Source organism: Quercus lobata, chromosome 5 (assembly GCF_001633185.2).
Source record: "Quercus lobata isolate SW786 chromosome 5, ValleyOak3.0 Primary Assembly, whole genome shotgun sequence".
In the NCBI taxonomy this organism is placed as follows: domain Eukaryota; kingdom Viridiplantae; phylum Streptophyta; class Magnoliopsida; order Fagales; family Fagaceae; genus Quercus; species Quercus lobata.
The window spans coordinates 2,358,408-2,377,529 of NC_044908.1; the positions used below are offsets into that span (position 1 = coordinate 2,358,408).

A 19,122-nucleotide genomic window follows, 5' to 3' on the forward strand; every position below is an offset into this window, starting at 1 on the left:
TAAAATGCTACTTTTTTTTGACAACAAACAGATTTTTTTTAGTTTAACTAATTTGATGTAGCCACAATTTTGAAGAATTGGTTACTAAATTGACTTTTTTGTCAATTTAGAAATCTCGCTGGGATGCTCAGGTAAACTTATGGCATGTTGTTTTATTCATTGAGAAGTGAAAAGCATTTCACGGTTTTTCACACTCTAATGTTTTCAAAAAAAAAAAAAAAATGGCAAGATTTTTTTTATGGAGAATTGGAAAGATGTCGTGCATTAGCTGGATCCAATATAAAAAATGGCAAGATTTGTTTCTGAATCCTTGGCAGTTAGGAAAAAAAAAAAAAAAAAAAAAAAATTAGGCACATATGACAAGAGCACCGCAAAATTGAGCTGAGGCACAATGATTTTTTTTAGTTGCTAAAAGTTAAATTTTTTAGATATTTTACTGTGAATACTTGGGAGGCACCAGACTTTACCTTCTAGAAAACAACCAATTAGTTGTAAGTGGGTCTATAAATAAAGTATAGGTCTATTTAGTTTGTAGAAGAGAAATGTTATATCCATAATATTTTAACAACAAATTTTATGTGGCACTTTCTCCAAAAAAGAAATTATATAGCAGGTTATTACTTGTTGTTACTAATGAGTAATTTTAGTGGTGAATTCAAAGCAAAAGCTAAAACATCCCATTAATTAAAATTTTTTGTGAAAATATTGTGAACGTAACACTCCTCTTTACAGAAATATATAAAGCTTGTGGCTATGGGCTACACTCAACAAGATGGACTTGACTTCACTGAAATCTTTTCACATAAGCCAACAAGGATAATTTTAGAAAATGATCAAAATTAATAATTTCTAATGCAATATTAATTTAATTATTTATTTTTACTAGTAAGTATTAACTATATATTAATTTAATTTGGTTTTTTTTTTTTTTAAATCTGTTTATATATAATGACAAACTTAGGCACCATTTTTTATTTGTTTTACTTTAGGTTTCTTAATTAAAATTAAATACATTATTGCATTGACTAATACAATACAAATTATGTTATTTTCCCTAAAATAATTACATTTAATGTAATCAATTGTTTGAATTTAAATGAGAAAAATAATGTACGTACAACACACCTAAGGCTTTGTTAAAAAAGGTTTAACTCATAGGCAAGATAACATGCTTTCCAAAGGGTTGTCATAAACCTCACCTAAGATATCTGCCTGGATTTTGGCCTATCTCTATATAAAAATTAAAATCATGTGTGTAATTATTTGTTTGTACATATACGTGTTCATGTGTTAGAATTATTGTATCAATTTTTTTTTATGATTCAATAATTAGGAGATGGGTGATTTCAATGTCAGGAAGTGCTCCTTGAGTTAAAGACTTTTGGCATATGTTAAAGTATTTCAAAACATTTATTTTGTAACAACAAAATCTATGTTAAACTGAACAGCTTACACCAAATTTCCAATGACCTTTAGGTCAATTTGCCTGGCACATTTAAGTGTTTCAAATTTCAAATGTTCAAATCTTCCTCTCCCATTTTAAATGTGTGTGTGTGTGTGATCATCTAAATCTTCTAACTGTTTTTGATTGATAATGCATTTGAGACATTCTTCTCTTCCTAAGTTATCTGAACATAAACATAGTTCCTCAACAAGGTGCTCTTAAAAGATTTTATTAAATACTAGTGTAAGTGTGTAGCACAACAAAATTTTGTTACAATAAAAATGTTACATGAAAAGAAAAGAAAAATATATATATATATATATATATATATATACATATTATGAAGTTTAAGAGATCAATTCAATATCAACATTTAAGCTTGGCGCAAGACCAATATAAGGGCAGGTGAAGTTAGAATCATAAATTGTACCGTTAATGAATTAAATCTTCTATATTAGTTGAAAACGCATTAGAGACATCTATATACTCTTCCTATGGTGATATATATATATATATATATATATATATATATATATATATGAAAGTTCAAATATGTGTAAAAACACTCTTGAAAGTTTAGACTCCCAATTTACAAATTAACCAATTCAAGTTTTATGTCAAACAACAAATGTGCGGAAAATGAACAAAAACTATAAAATAGAATTGATAAACAATCTAAACCAATTAAAAGCACATCTACAACAGAAATTAAAAGGCAAAGATAAAGGGAAGAGAGACGCAAACACAAGGACAACACACGATGTGCTATCGAAAAGCAAACCGAAGCCCTCGGCAGAAAACCTTTCTGCCGCCCTCCAAGCGGTCAATAATCCACTAGAAAATATAGTTGGGATACATGAATAGCAATAGACCCTCCAAGCCTAATCTACCCGATGTACTTAAGCCCTCCAAGCTTTTTGCTCCAACGAGGTTGAGCCGAATCTTTTTCTTTTCTAGCTTACCGAATTCCGCTATAATCCATAGCATCCGTCATCCTTGACATCTTCTAATGCTTCCCAAATGTAGTGTTTGGATAGAAATCTCCTCTCAATAGGTATGACAATGAGAGAGGGAATGAGAACAGACTACAAAAATTTCTCTCTAAGAATAAGTAGCTCTCTCTAATTGGGTGGGTGTTTTGAAGAAACTTCTCTTAGAGTTTTTCTTTCTAAATGGTCATACATATTTTGTGGGAATGAGGGGTATTTATACTGGTATGAAAATGGAATGCGAAGAGTTAGTTTTTCCAAAATAGGGTTGGCTGGCGACTTGACCTCGCGACTTGACTGAGTCGCGAGTTCAAGCCGTGAGCTTACTGAATGGCCAGTCTGGATTTTTGTCCTATAGTGCTCCAGCTGGCATGACTGTTCAACTCCCCTGCATGCTCTACGCGTGTGCAACTTTTGGCGGCTTGCAAGCCGCGAGCCTTCCGTGAGATCAAGCCGCGAGTCTCTGCTTTACTGCACAGTCTTGAGCATTTCTTCACACTCTCTCACACACTACCCTTACATGATTTCCACTTAAATACAGGGTTTTTAAGTGCTGTATTACAAGCAAATTTGTCACGGAATAAAGCTAACACATGGTTGATTAAATTCAACCTTACAAAAAAAAAAATATATATATATATATATATATATTCAAACTAACTTTACATGTTTGCATTTAGAGAAGATGATAAAAATTAATAATTTTAGTACAGTATTAATTGAGTTATATACTATTAGCCATGGCTATATATTTCTTTAATCTACGGTGAATTCTTAGAATTTGTTGTACATAAATCTCTTAAAGTACATCAAGTATGATTTGAGAAATAGATCAATTATAATCATTTATATTTTAGCTAAATGGTTGACAAATATTGATATCGCTTTATAGGAACAAAGCACTATCTTGAATTGATGTAAAATGTTATGCATGTTTTGAAATAGATACTACTATATGAGTATACAAAAGTACACATGTAAATATTCATATATTGCCTTAGTTTGATGATGAAGAGAAACATGATGAATGAATGTTCTAATGTTCTAATTTTTAAATTTAAGTGTAAGTTACCTAGTTAGTTAAATGATTAAATCCCATATAGAATAGTAATAAAACCGTTGAAAGATTAAAATATCTTTGTAACAATAACGCATTGACATGGTAGTTTCCGAATATAAGAAAGTCAAGTTAGATTCCTTCTTTGATGGGGACGTTTCTAGTCTTACGCTCTTTTCTCTCTATACGGGAATAAAAAATGTAACATTAAAAAAATGTAATCTTACTAGAAATGAATTGAATGAATAAAAAAAATGTAATGTTACTATTCTGAACACAAAGAAGGAATAAAAAAATGTAATTTAAATATATATATATATATATATATATATCACAGACAATGAAGTGACTATTCTAATCACAAAATGTTACTAGATCACAAAGAAAAGAAATGAATGAATAAAAAATAATCACAAAGAACAAAGAACTCTACTAAGAAAAGATGAATAAAAAGATATATCACAAAGAATGAAGTGAATATTCTAATCACAAAATGTTACTAGATCACAAAGAAAAGAAATTAATGAATAAAAAATAATCACAAAGAACAAAGAACTCTATTAAGAAAAGAAATGAATGAATAAAAAAATATAATGTTACTCTGCTACTTTACAAATGAATTTTCAGAATATGAGAGTACATAAACATTCAGTCATCTCTCCCTATATAAATAAACTAACACCGTCTCCCAAGCCTCTTCGATACATTGAACACAAGCTTGACTCCTGTTCTTTTTTGAGCACCCAATCATCCTCTACCTCTAGCCTCCAAACGGGTGAGAATATATAGCTGAATATATGTTTTTACCAATTTTTACTTTTGTTGGTTTCAGTATTTCATACAATTAAACTGAATATATAGCTGGAACAAATGTCGTTGCTTTCAGACGTTAAACTTGCTGCTCAAATATTTGGCTTGGTGATCCTTATCATCACACTCATTCCCACACTTCGCTGGTTGTTTACTAACAACACTGCTACTGCTACCCAAATCCTTCCTGGCGGTAACCTTGCCGGCGGCGGAAACGATGGCGTTACCGACAGCAGCCAAGACAATGTTCAAATGATAGCTCTGAACGTCATCAACGCTTTAAGTTTACCTATATATATATGTGTGTGTTGTGTGGATCTGTTGTACTATAGTCTTCAGTGAATAAAATATTTTTGTCCAATACTTGTTAAGGGGCTATGAAAATTTGTATTTCTTTGGTTTTCTGGTTGTTTTTAGTACAAGTCATGCTCTGTGTTTCTCTTTCCTCCAAAACTTGTTAGGTTTATGAATGATAGAGGGATCTGGGCTTTTTTCTTTCAGCTGGCCAGTTTGGGAAGTTTTCATAGGGGAAACGATTTGGGCCTCCAAAACCAAATCCTCACAAAATAGACGTGGATTTGGATGGATTTTTATAGAAGGCCCAAATCAATATGGAGAGGTCACTTTTTTCTTCTTCTTTATTGCAAAATTTTCCTATTTACCAAAAAATATTATGATTGATGCATATCTAATTGCTCTTTTGCATGATTTGGATTCTGGAACAGGGCTTCCATTTTTTTTGCCCCTAACAAAGGACCAGGTTGTCTCTTGGTCATGATTGACTTGTCGATTTGGCATCTACGCTAGTCTTCACGTGGTACAAGAGTCCTTTCTAAGTGCTAGATTTTGTTCAATGGACATTCAATAAAAGTTCATAAAAGTTGGGAGTGGCAGATATAACGTGTTGCCTATAAAGATAGCATCCAATCCAAAATATTAGGTTTAACTAAAAACATGAACGGATAAGTAGCCCAATATTTTATCATGTCTGACAGTCTTTTTTTTTTTTTTTTTAATTTATAAATGCAACTAGCATATTTATTTTTGGTTTTGGTTCATCCCGTAGCATTTGCGTTGGACCATTTTTATGATGAGGAATGTGGGCAAAACCACTATCACCATTTTTTTTTTTGGGAGGCGGGATCCACTATCACCAAATTTGAATGTCTCCATAGCCTAACATTTAAGAGTACCCAACAATCTTTTAACTTTTATTTTTGCTATATTTTTAAAATGCTACTTACTAAGATATGATGGATGGAAAATGTTGATATGGTAAATGGAATTATACAACATCATAACTTCACAATTATTTCAAAAATCCAAATTTACTTGAGATTGGCTTGAAAAAACAGAAGCCCAATCAATTCCGTGGATAGAAACGACCCAATTGGCACTAGACAATATTAAAGTGTTAAAAATGTGAACAAAAACTATCAAAAAAGCCTTGTGAAATAGATGATGATGATGATTACGATGGTAGTTAGGATAAGGATCCTAGAATTGATGACTAAATGTTCACCACACCCCAATTTCCATATTGCAACCTTATTTTTGATTTTGAACTTGAAACCTAAAACTTTAAAATCATTTTTTGACAAAAACATCCAAAAATTGATAAATTCTAACAAAGTAATTGTCAATTTGATCATTAAAATTACATCCATTAGTAATGTACTATCACATATTTTAGTGTCTAGCAAAAATAAGTGACTAGAAATAAGTAAATGATAGGAAGTTATTTCCCAAGGAGAAAATGATAGCTTACCTTACTTCATCAATTAACAAAATCAATTCAGCCGCAAAGCTGTAAATGAATTGTGAAAAGCTGAGTTTAAAATGTTCTAAATTGTTCATTTAATTTACCACATTCAACTTGACTGAGTTCAATCTAATTCAATTTAGGTCAGATTAGATCAGTGGCGGTAGGGATGGCAATTTTTCCCTGCCCCGCTTAACCCGCCCCTCCCCGCTTCGTCCCGTGCGGGTTTTCCCCGCCCCGCAAAGGTGGTGGGGTGGGGATGGGGCAAGATTTTAGCCCCGCACCACGGGGCGGGGCGGGGATGGGTTTAGGCTTTTTAGACCCACCCCGCTCCGCATTACTAAAAGTTATAATTGTGAAATTTTCATACCTTAAAACCCTACTATTTAAACAAACATATTAATATTAGCATATTTTATTCTACCCAATGTGATTTTTTGCCTTTATTTTGTTGCGTTATACTATGAGATATATATATATATATATATATATTTTTAATGATTGTCTTGATAAACACTTGGATATATTATTTAATTTTTTCTAAAAATTGATTTGATTTGATGGGATAAATTTAGTTGTAATTTCAAGTATATTTTTATTAATGAAATAGGTTTTATTAAAAAAATTGTACTAGTTATAGGGCAAATTAACAAAAAGTAGAGTTTTACAGGATGGGGCGGGGCTTCGTGGGTCCCCAAGGGGCGGGGATGGAGTGAGAAAGTATTCCCCGTCATGCGGGGCGGGGCGGGGATGGGGCAAGATAAAATCATGCGGGGCGGGGACGAAGACCCCATCCTTCGGCCCCGCCCCGCCCCATTGCCATCCCTAAGTGGCGGTTCCAAGAATGATTTTCATGATGGTTATTATGTCCATAGTTTAATTATGTTTGGCCTAAAAATATTTATGGTGGTCACAAATATTTTTTAAAGGTAAAAAAAATCATGAACATTTTAAAATTTAAATATAATAATTATCTTTTTTTTCCAAGTCAGGATGTCTTATGACTTCCTTCGCTTCAATGTAGAGTCATCCCTAGATTAGATCCATGTAAAAAACTTATTGAACTAAAATGTGTTAAATGGACTAGACCAATATATGGGCAGCCAATTTTGGCTTAGAAATCATACTATTAATCAACTAAATCTTCTAACTGTTTGTTGATTGATAATGCATTTGAGACATTCTTCTCATCCTAATTTATATGAACATAAACATAGTTCCTCAACAAGGTGTTCTTAAAAGGTTTTATTAAATACTAGTGTAAGTGTGTAGCACAACAAATTTTTGTTACAATGAAAATATTACATCAAAAAAAAAAAAAAAAAAAATTATTGTGAAATTTTAGAGATTAATTCAATATCGCATTTAAGCATGACACAAGGCCAATATAAGGGGAGGTGAAATTAGAATCGTAAATTGTACTATCAGTTGTTGAAAATGCATTAGAGACATCTATACACACTTTTTACAGTGATATTAACATATGTACATATTCAAACTAACTTTACGTATATGCTTTTAGAGAAAATGATAAAAATTAATAATTTTAATGTAGTATTAATTGAGTTATATACTATTAATAGTGGCTATATATTTCTTTAATCTACTATGAACTCTTGTTGTACATAAATCTCTTAAAGCACATCAAGTATAATTTTGAGAAATAGATCAATTATAATCATTTATATTTTAGCTAAATGGTTGACAAATATTGATTTTTCTTTACAGGAACAAAGCACATTCCTGATTGATGTAAAATGTTTTGCATGTTTTGAAATAGATACTAGTATGGTACTATATGAGTATACAAAAAAGTACACATAAATATTCATATGTTGCCTTGGTTTGATGATGTAGAGAAATATCATAATCATAAATGAATGTTCTAATCTTTAAATTTAAGTGTAAGTTATCTAGTTAATGAAATGATTAAGTCCTTTTGGTTTCAAAAAAAATGATTAAGTCCTACATAGCTAGGATAGTAATAACAGGTATGGATGGTTAATATATCTTTGTAGCACTAACTCATTGACAAAGGTAGTTTCGAAATATAAGAAAGTCAAGTTAGATAGCATCCGGTGAAAGAAATTTGAGGGCAACATCAATCGTGTCTCCTACAAAAACTAAAATCTGAATTCAGATATTCAGGTCCTACAAAAACTAAAAACAATTTGAAGGAACTAAAACTCAAACCCAGATCCTACAAACAACTAAAAAAAATTGAACTGATATGAACATCTCTAAAAATTGAACAGATATGAGGGCATCGGGTCCTATAAACATCAACACCAACACACACGCCCCCACCACCCCCCAAAAAAACCAACTTCACAATATATGGCCACACAGAGAGTAATATATCACGATATATAATACTCAGAATTGCTCTCTTAGTCCTTTTTAAGCGAACATGACAATACCCTTTCCATATTCTCTGGCTCCTCATCCTTCAACCCTATCGTCTTCTTTGTCTTCTTCTCCAAACAGGTGACAATAGCCACATTTTCTTTTATTAGCAATTTGTTTTGTAATTTTATTTTTGTTGGTTCCAGTAATTCATAGAACTAATTTCCTCTTGTTGATGCAGGGAACATATGTCGTTGCTTTCGATCCTTATACTAGCAGCACAAATAGTTAACCTGCTCATCCTCATCATTGCACTCATTCTCGCACTTCGCATGCTTACAACTAACAACACTGGAAGTGCTATCCAAGCGCTTCATGAAGGCAACTTTGCTGGTACCGATGGTGTTACAAACAGCAGCAACCATGACAATATACTATGTTGGCTTCACATCATTTAATATACATAAAGTTGAAACAGAGTGTACTGTTATCCATGCTCTGTTTTTGTTGGTTTTTTTGAATTACGTAGCTTGAATTGAATTTTCTTGTGGTGTGAGGTTTGCAATTTACTTCTTGTTATGTTATGTATTATTTTTTCCATTTTGCAGAATATATGTTATGTGGATCTGTTGTACATTTTAATCCTCTGTTGAGGGGTTACGAAAATTTGAATTTTTTGGTTTTCTGATTGTATCAGTACAAGTCAAGCTCTGTTTTTCTTTTTCCTCCAAAACTTGTAAAGGTCTATGAATAATAGTGTGGATCTGGGCCTTTTTCCTTCTGCTGACCGGTTTGGGAAGTTTTCATAGGGGAAATGTTTTTGGGCCTCCAAAACCAAATCTTCCTTTTTGAGCTCACAAACTAAAGATGTGGATTTTTATAAAAGCCCCAAATAATCATGGTTAGCTCACTGTTTTTTCATCATTTCTTCTCCTAATCACCAATCAACATAGAATGATGGAGATCTAAACAAAAATGGTGTGCTAAAATAATAAAGTAGTTTTTTGATTTATTAGAATGATATATTTTACAATAGCTAATGATGATGCTCTTAAATTGCATAATTATAAAAATAGTATTTACGTGTTAGTTAAAGTGCTCATTTGTTAATATTCTATTTACCATTAGGCCTTGTAGAGGATATTCAATTTTTTTTTTTTTTTTTTTTTTTTTTTGAGAAAAAGGTAAGTCATCAATTTTAAATTTCTTATTTAAGAAAAAATAAAAATTATCCTTTAAACTAACTAAAATCTAAATAGGGTACCAAAAGCTTTGTAGCTTCACTAGCATTTTCTAATATTTTAAAGTAAGACATCTACAATTCAAATCTTCAACTCCCAATTATGGATGTATAAAAAATAATCTAAAATAAGGTAATATTCTTAAAATGTAAAAATATTTACATTTTTATGTTTCGCTAAAAATCATAAGAAGTATTTGGCAAGTCATAAAAACTAAAACAATATACCTTAAAAGGAAAAGAATCATATAAATTTTTAAAAAATAATTATAAGGTTTATATTGTACCATGAAAGTAAATCTTTCACAATAAACTAAACAAAAGTGTATAATATATATTATTCTCAAAAAAAAAAAAAAAAAATTGTACAATATTTCTTATCAAACAAAAAAGTGTTCAATATTTTACTTATGTGCAAAAAAATGCACAATATTTATATTAATTGTTTTTAATTATTATTATTATTAGTATAGTATTTTATTGTTCCCGATTTGGTAAAAAAGGGCGAAAATGAAGAGCCATAATCACACAATCCGGCCTTCAAACTTTGATGATTTTAAACTTCGATTACAATCGCACCTTCTCATAAAAAGTGACTCAGATGTGTTTCCAATGCTTATCTCACACACACGCTCTCTCTCTCTCTCCACCATTCACACACTAGTCAAACAACACTTTCTCTTTTGTCTCTACAATTCTAAAACAGATATATAAATACAATAGAACAGATTCGGATTAGCCATAGCACCAAAAAGATAGAGTGAAAATTCCCACAACCATCCATGGCTAATATGTTTAACTCTAAGCAAACCGTCTCTCTGGTCCCTCCTATGCCCGCTTCATCACCATTCATTATTTTTTTTCCAAAGCTAATCACAATTCATTATTTTTTCACTTTAGAACTAGGTTTCCATTTTTGTTTTCCTAACAAACCAAATAAGGGTTTTTTTTTTTGGATAAGTTTGCCTTGCCCATTTGAGCCATATTTCCCTTTTCCTATGTGGTACAACAAAGTACTTTCCAAATGCCAAATTTGGGTTAGTGGACATACAATACAAATTTATAAAATTTAGAAGTGAGAAGAGAGTGAAACCTATAGGCTATAGTCATAAGCTTCCAGCCCAAACCATTTGATTGACCCAAACACATGCAAATAAATAGCCCAAAAAATTAAGGCCTTGTTTGGTTTAAAAAAATGGTCATTCATCACTCAGTTTTCATCACTCATCACTCATTACTGAGTTTTCATCACTCATCACTTATTACTTATCACTCATCACTTAAAACACCCCATCCTGTTTGGCACCATCACTCACTTATCATCACTCAATATTTTTCAATTATTTGTGGGCCCCATACTTGTACCTTGTGTAGCTTTTACCTTTTTTTTTTTTTTTTTTTTTTCCTTCAACCCCCAATAGCTAAATTCACTGAACCCAGTGAGAAAAAAAAAAAATAATTAAAAAAAAAAAACCAAACTCACTGAACCCAGAAAAAAAAAAAAAAAAAAAAAAAAGAAAAAAGAAAAAGAGAGACGAAGGACTGAAGAAAGAATCAGTGAAGAAAAAAAAAAAGAAAAAAGAAAAGAACGGAAGACCAACCAGTGAAAAAAAAAAAAAAAAAAAAAAGAGTCAAGACCGAACAGTGAAAAAAAAAAAAAAAAAAAGAAAGAGACGAAGAACTGACAGTGAAGAAAGAATAAGTGAAGAAAAAAAAAAAATAACCGAAGACCAACCAGTGAAAAAAAAAAAAAAAGAGTCAAAGGTCAAAAGTTGCGGCTGTGGGTCCCTCCATGTGTATATAATTACAAAAATGCCATTGAGTTATGAGTTATGAGTTATGAAAACAGCTAAAATGTGTTTTCAGTTTCCATAACTCATAACTCAAAAATCAGAGAATTGAGTGATGGAAACTGAGTCATGGATCATGAGTGATGGTGTCCAAACAAAAAAAATTTCCGTGGATCCCACAAATTTTGGATGATGAGTGATGAAAACAAAATCATATCACTCAAAACTCACTCATCCAAACAACACCTAACACGTCCAGTAGATGAGAGTTGAAGATGTCTAGTTTTAATAGGTTGACCAACATTTTAACCCAACTAGTAAATATGTTTTGTGCCACTTAACTCTCTAGAAACCGACAATTAAAAATACCAATCATTTTTCCCCCAACAAATAATCCAAACGCTATTCCAATTATTATTATTTCCCGAATCAATTAATTTCCAATTTGATCATAAAATAATAGCCATAGTAAAGAAAAATACTTTTTATGTATTTATTGCTAGCCATAAATAAACCACTAGAAAAAAAAATACAATAGTGACAAAGAAAATTAGAAAAAACTGATAGTTTGTTTCTTTCACTATCATTGCTTTACCTAACAAAATTGAATTATTAGGATTATATAGGAATTCTTATCAAGATTTAAAGTGCCAGTAGTGACTCCTAAGGCTTGATTGAGAGGGGGAGGAATGAGATGGGAATAATGCAAAGAATATTTGTTTGTATAATTTTTTTGATGAGCATGAGCCATGAATCCTCTAACCTGTTACCTACTCTAGTACTCTTTCTAACACTTGTATAATTGTGTTGGAAAAAAATAAAACAAAAATTTGTAAAATTGTGCAAGTGGTCCATGTTAAAATTTTAAAGTGGTAATGTGACACATAAAATTTCCAATCACCTTGCACCTTGATAATGCATAAAAATTCCATCACCTCATGCAAGCCTAGTACATAAAATTTCCAAATGACTTGCAACGTGTGGTGGTGATATTAATGATGCAACGTTCTAATCGTGGATTTGCAGCAAAATATTTTAGGCCATTTCAGGCGAAGAAATGAATTGTTTAAGGAGGAACGTTGGATCACTTTACCCTTCCAATTGCAAAGCCAATTTCTATGTGAATTTTCATGATATGAAACATGCTAATATATTGCTTATATTTCATGTTACACAGCAAGAGATCCATAACAGTAAAAAGCTTTTTATTTTTTATTTTTTGGGTTTACACAATTTACTCATGACAGTTTTATTTTATTAAGTTGTCTTATTACTTGACTACTAATGTGAGAGAAAAATGTTGAGGTAGAAAAAAAAAATGGTATATTTGTGGAAAAAAAAACAGTTTTTTTTTTTTTTTTTTTTTTTTTCGTTCAAAAAGAAGAAGTTGTATTAGTATTTGACAACTATCGTGAGAAAGAAATGTGAAGGTGGGAGAAAAAATTGTTTGTTTTGTGTGCTTTTTTTTTTTTTTTTTTTTTTGTATGAGTTAATATCATTTTTGTTAAATGGGTCACGGGTGTTTTCTTTTTCTCACCTCTAAGTTAAGTTATTTGATTTTTGTTTACTCTTGGAGTGTTACATGTTCATTCTCCTAAATCTCATCTGCTTTATTTGATTCTAAGAGAAACTCTATATACTCTCTGATTTAACTATTGCATGACATTTGGCTTGGTTGTTTTGAGAGGATTAAATTTAGCCGAGACAAGTTAGAATTAGATAACTATGTCCTCTGTCATGCGATCCTAATTGTAAATTTCACTCCAGAATCTTCAAAATTTTGCCCTTGAAGTGCAAAGAGATAGTAATAGGGGACTACTTTTGTAAAATATTTCAGAATACTACTTGTATTTAAGATGATAAAGATTGGAGAGCAAGTGTCAAATGTCCAAATGTAATTCAACGATTGATTGTTTTAGGTGGGCAGTTGCATTTGATTCCTCAATTTGTACGTGTGTGTCATTTGGAGACAAGTCAAGATGGCTTTGCATTTCTTTTAAATAGAATTTGTAACAAATTAAAATAATTGATTAGAGTGGGAAATGCTTCTCAGTTCTCACTGTTAACGCGTAGCAGTAAATGTGTCTCTCTGTGCTTTCTGGTGAGAGCTCTAGCTATCCTTTCCTACTGGCACAACTTATTTGTACTTGCATTGTAGATTTAAAATTAGATGTAAATTGGATAAAGTATTAACAACAATTCCTTCAAACACCACTCTATTATTGTGGATCCAAATTGGCCATAGGGTAGTGACCAACACCAAAGAGAAGGTTATGTACCTTTCTTCTGGCAAGGGCATGGGTCAAATGGTTGCCCTCCCTTTTAACATGCTTAAAATTAAACAACTGTAAAGATTTTGATAAGATTTTTGTCTCTTCCATAAAATGTCCATGCAAAGCATAGGAAGGTCTGTTGTCTCTCAAGGCCGAGATGACCAACAATGAGTTCCCTTTAATTTCAAGCTTATGAATGCTAAGATCCTTCGCAAACTAAACTGCTGCATTAGCAGCAAAAGCTTCAATGGCTTCAACAATTACCTACTCTTTCTAACTCTTTGTATAATTTTACAAGTGGTCGTACATTGAAATTTCCAAATGGCAGTATGGCAAATAAAATTTCCAATCACCTTGCACCTTGATAAAGCATAAGGTATGAGAAAGATCAAAACACAACATTTACTAAAATTTTCAATGAATAAAACAACATGCCAAAAGTTTAATTGTATAAGTAAGGCACTGGACTTTAGCTTCTAGGAAACAACCAATTAGTTGTAAGTGGGTCTATAAGAAAAAGTATAAATCTATTGAGTTTGTAGAAAGATATAAGGTAAGACTTGTGGCCAAGGACTACACTCAACAGGATGGGCTTGACTTCACTGACATCTTTTCACATAAGCCAACAAGGCTAATTTTAGAAAAGGATTAAAATTAATCATTATAATGCAATATTGATTTAATTATGTATTTACTAGTAAGTAGTAACAATATATTTATTTAATTTGGTGCTTTTTTTTTAGAATCTGTTTATATATAATGACAAACTTAGGTACTATTTTTTATTTTTTTTACTTTAGGTTTCTTAATTAAAATCAAATACATTATTGCATTGACCAATACAATACAAATTATGTTATTTTCCCTAAAGCAATTATATTTAATGTAATAGTTGTTTGAATTTAAATAAGAAACATAATGTACAACACACCTAAGGAATTGTATCAAAGGTTTAACTCATAGGCAAGATAACATGCTTTTCAAAGGGTTGTCATAAACCTGACCCAAGGTATCTACTTGAATTTTGGCTTATCTCTATATAAAAAATAAAATCGTGTGTGTAATTATATGTTTGTATATATATGTGTACATGTGTTAGAATTATTGTGTCAATTTTTTTTTTTTTTATGATTCAATAATTGGGGGATGGGTGAGTTAAAGACTTTTGGCATGTGTTAAAGTACTTCAAAACATTTATTGTGTAACAACAAAATCTATGTTAAATCGAATATGTTGCACCAAAATACCAATGACCTTTAGGTCAATTTGCTTGGCACCTCTGAGTGTTTCAAATATCCAGTGTTCAAATCTTTCTCCCCCATTTGACATATATGTCTAAAAGAAAAAGTAAATACTATGAAATTAATGGGATCAATTCAATATACAATTTAAGCATTGCGCATGATCAGACCAATATATGGGCAGCCAATTTTGTCTCAAAAATCATACTATTGATCAACTAAATCTTCTAATTGTTTGTTGATTGATAATGCATTTGAGACATTCTTCTCTTCCTAATTTATATGAACATAAACATAGTTCCTCAAGAAGGTGTTCTTAAAAGATTTTAACATACTAGTGTAAGTATGTAGTACAACAAATTTTTGTTACAATAAAAATGTTACATCAAAAAAATTTTTGTTGTGAAATTTTAGAGATCAATTCAATATCACATTTAAGCATGGCGCAAAACCAATATAAGGGGAGGTGAAATTAGAATCATAAATTGTACCATCTGTATGCTGTTGAAAATGCATTAGAGACATTTGTATACACATAGTTTGAGGTGGTCCTAAAATGCAAATAGATAGAAAAAGTCGTCCATGAATAGCATTAGCTTTATATTCTTTTTCAGGTATCTTCATATTCATAATTTAGTGGGGGCTTCAAAGTGAAAAACGTATCGTTTCTTCGAAAAAGCGTTCTACCAATAAAATGGTGACAGATAATCAGATATAAGACCAATATAGGGCTGCGACACGTCCTGTGAATTCTTTTATTAGCATTTTATTTTTGTTGAGGGAGGGCAAAAACGTCCTACAATAAAAAGTGGTAGCAGAATGCATTCCCTCAGCAGAGGGAGGGCAAAAACGTGTTGAGTCAGCAGCAGAGGGAGGGCAGAATTCACAAAATGCATTGAGTCAGCAGAGGGTCCTATAAAACCACAATATATGGCCTCACTCACAGAGAGTTATATTTCTTTAATCTACTGTGAATTCTTAGAATTTGTTGTACATTAATTCTCTTAAAGCACATCAAATATAATTTTGAGAAATAGATCAATTATAATCATTTATGTTTTAGCTAAATGGTTGATAAATATCGATATTGCTTTACAGGAACAAAGCACAATCCTGAATTGATGTAAAATGTTTTGCATGTTTTGAAATAGATACTAGTATGGTACTATAGGAGTATATAAAAGAAGTATACATATAAATATTCATATATTATCTTGGTTTGATGATGAAAAAGAATATCATAAATGAATATTCTAATTTTTAAATTTATGTGTAAATTACCTACTTAATTATTTAAATGATTATTGATAGAGAAGCGGAAAATAATTCCATCTCCAGCTCGTCCAAAAGGCTCGTCCAGAGCCTACAACGCAAGTCGATCCCAGAGTTTATCCAGAAGAAGAGGAGGAAGCGTCCATGAATAATAGCACCACTGCATTTACTGTCCTCCATGAAAGACATGATTGTCCATTACGTTCGTCCATGATCAATCATTAGATATCCTTGGACGAACCAAACCGTCCTACGCTAGACGGACAGAAGCTCAACACTTAGACTTTCAACTAAACCCACAACTATCTCAACAAACCCTTCGAATAAATTAACTTCCATTAGCGGTTGCAATTTTATATCCGTTGAGGTAGTTAACTCCGGAGTTGTTGGTTTCCACAAATCCTGGGACGGTTATTGGACAAGTAATCGTCCCAGGCCTCCTATATAAGGGACCGGTCTGAACCCGACAAAGGTAAGATTTTCACTCAGACAATTTTCCAAAATACTTGGAACTTCCTTCTCTACGAAACTAACTTCTCCATCGGAGGGGGTTTGACCGGTCTTCTCCGGTCTCCTCTTTGATTGCGTTTCCTTCCTTGCAGGCCATCAACCGTTTCGATAGCCCACCGAAGCCAGGCCATCCACCTTACTGATTCGGAGCGATATCAGTTGGCGCCGTCTATGGGAACAGCGAAGGTTGTTTTGCGACTTTCTTTTCCGCGACAAAGGGTTAGGATGGTCAGGACCAGGTCAAGGGCTACTAGCCCTGGCCGTCAGGGAAGCAGAGGCGCTTCAAGTGATCCCCAGCGTGATCGCCAATCTGCACCAGTCATGCAGACGTCATCCGTTCAGAATATGCAATCCATGGCGGCTGCAATGGCGGAATTGACTCGCCAAAACTAGGAGTTAAGGATGGAGATCACTCAGAGAAGACAGACACGTGAGGAACACGCAGGGCAGACACAAGGCCATGGTGACACACAGAATACTGAGATTGGAAGTCAGTTTAGAGGCACCACCTCACGAACAGTGCCACACTTAAAAGAGGAGATGGACCAAATGAAGAAAGTCATGGAGGAGATGAAGGAGAACATGAGGAGAACGAATCCTATAGAGGATTTGGTCCACAGGACTGACTCTCCTTTTACGGCTTCCATCAATGGCCACCCTCTACCATCAAAGTTCAAACTACCTTCCCTGGACTCGTATGATGGGACACGTGACCCCTTCGATCACATTGCAATATTCAAGACAACAATGCACCTTCAAGGGGTCCCTGATGAAATCATGTGTCGAGCCTTCCCTACTACCCTTAAAGGCCCGGCACGAGTTTGGTTCAGTAAAATCCCCCCAAGTTCCGTAAGTTCTTTCGAAGAGTTAAGCAAATTGTTTGTGAACAATTTCATCGGAGGACAGAGGCACAAGCGCTCTTCGTCCAGCTTACTGACCATAGAACAAGGGGAGAACGAAAGCCTGCGGTCATTCATCACTCGCTTCAACAGAGAAGCCCTTAGTGTGGACGAGGTGGACGACAAGCTTCTACTAGCAGCCTTCCACAACGGGATTAATTCGGATTTATTCATCCACAAGCTATACGAGAAGGAGCCTCAAACCATGGCCGAGCTCGTCCATTCGGCTCAGAACTTCATGAATGCAGAAGATGCAATCATAGCCAAGAAGCGGAAAAGAGCTGAGAGGATGGAAGCGCACCCAGCTCGACACTCAGAACAAGCCCCTTGTCCAAAGAAGGGACGGACGGAAGATAGGAAGGAACGAGATGGCAGGAAGACAGGTCCCTTGGGAAGAAGCCAGAACTATACGCCCCTGAACGCTCCACTTAATCAGGTTCTCATGCAAATCAAAGACGATCCTTCTTTAAAATGGCCAGAGAAGATGAAAGGGGATCCCAACAAGCGCAATAAGAACAAATATTGTCGCTTTCACAGGGACCATGGGCATGACATGGATGAGTGTTATGACCTAAAACAGCAAATTGAGAACCTTATCAGGCAAGGAAAGTTGAAGCACTTCGTTGGAAGGGATCGTACAGATGAGAAGCAAAAAGGCAAAATGGAGGAATCATCCCGGCCCCCACTCGGGGAGATAAGGATTATCGTTGGAGGGAACCCGATGGGGCAATCTTCCAAGTCGAAGAAGACGTATCTCAAAGCGGTACAAAATGTCCAGCTCTCTGGGTGAACACCAAGGACGAGACCAATGGACGAGCCAACCATTTCCTTCACCAATGAAGATGCTGAGAGGATCCATCACCCGCATGACGATGCGATCGTCATTACACTGCTCATTGCAGATTATACAACCAGAAGAGTGTTAGTTGACAACGGAAGTTCAGCAGACATATTGTACTACCCCGCCTTCCAACAGATGAGGCTTGGACGAGATCAACTTCGTCCAGTATGCTCGCCGCTGATAGGATTTGGAGGAATGAAGGTGCAGCCCGTGGGTACCATTACATTACCAGTTGTGGTAGGGTCATACCCGCAACAGATAACCAACGAAGTCAATTTCCTGGTGGTAGACTGTACTTCTTCATACAATGCCATCATTGGAAGACCCACTCTTAATAGTTGGAAGGCGATAACCTCGACCTACCATCTATCAGTCAAATTCCCTACGGAGTACGGGATAGGACAAGCACAAGGAGATCAGTTGGCAGCTAGAGAATGCTACTTAGCCATGGTGGCTTTGGACGAACAGGTGCAGACAATGAGCATCGAGGAAAGAAGAGTTATTGCAGAGCCCACGGAAGTGTTGGAAGATGTTCTTTTGCAAGAAGATGATCCTGAGAAATTTACCAGAATTGGAACAGGTATGAAGGAGAAGGCAAGAGAAGACCTCATCCAGTTCCTGAGAAAAAGTATTGACGTTTTTGCATGG

General features: G+C 33.7%; 1 protein-coding gene across 1 annotated transcript; it reads left to right on the forward strand.

The window, feature by feature from the left end:
* Positions 1–17,136: 17,136 nt before the first annotated feature.
* LOC115989173 lies at positions 17,137–18,423 on the forward strand. Its single transcript, XM_031112835.1, has one exon. The coding sequence runs from the start codon at positions 17,137–17,139 to the stop codon at positions 18,421–18,423; it is 1,287 nt and encodes a 428-aa protein (XP_030968695.1).
* Positions 18,424–19,122: the final 699 nt, after the last annotated feature.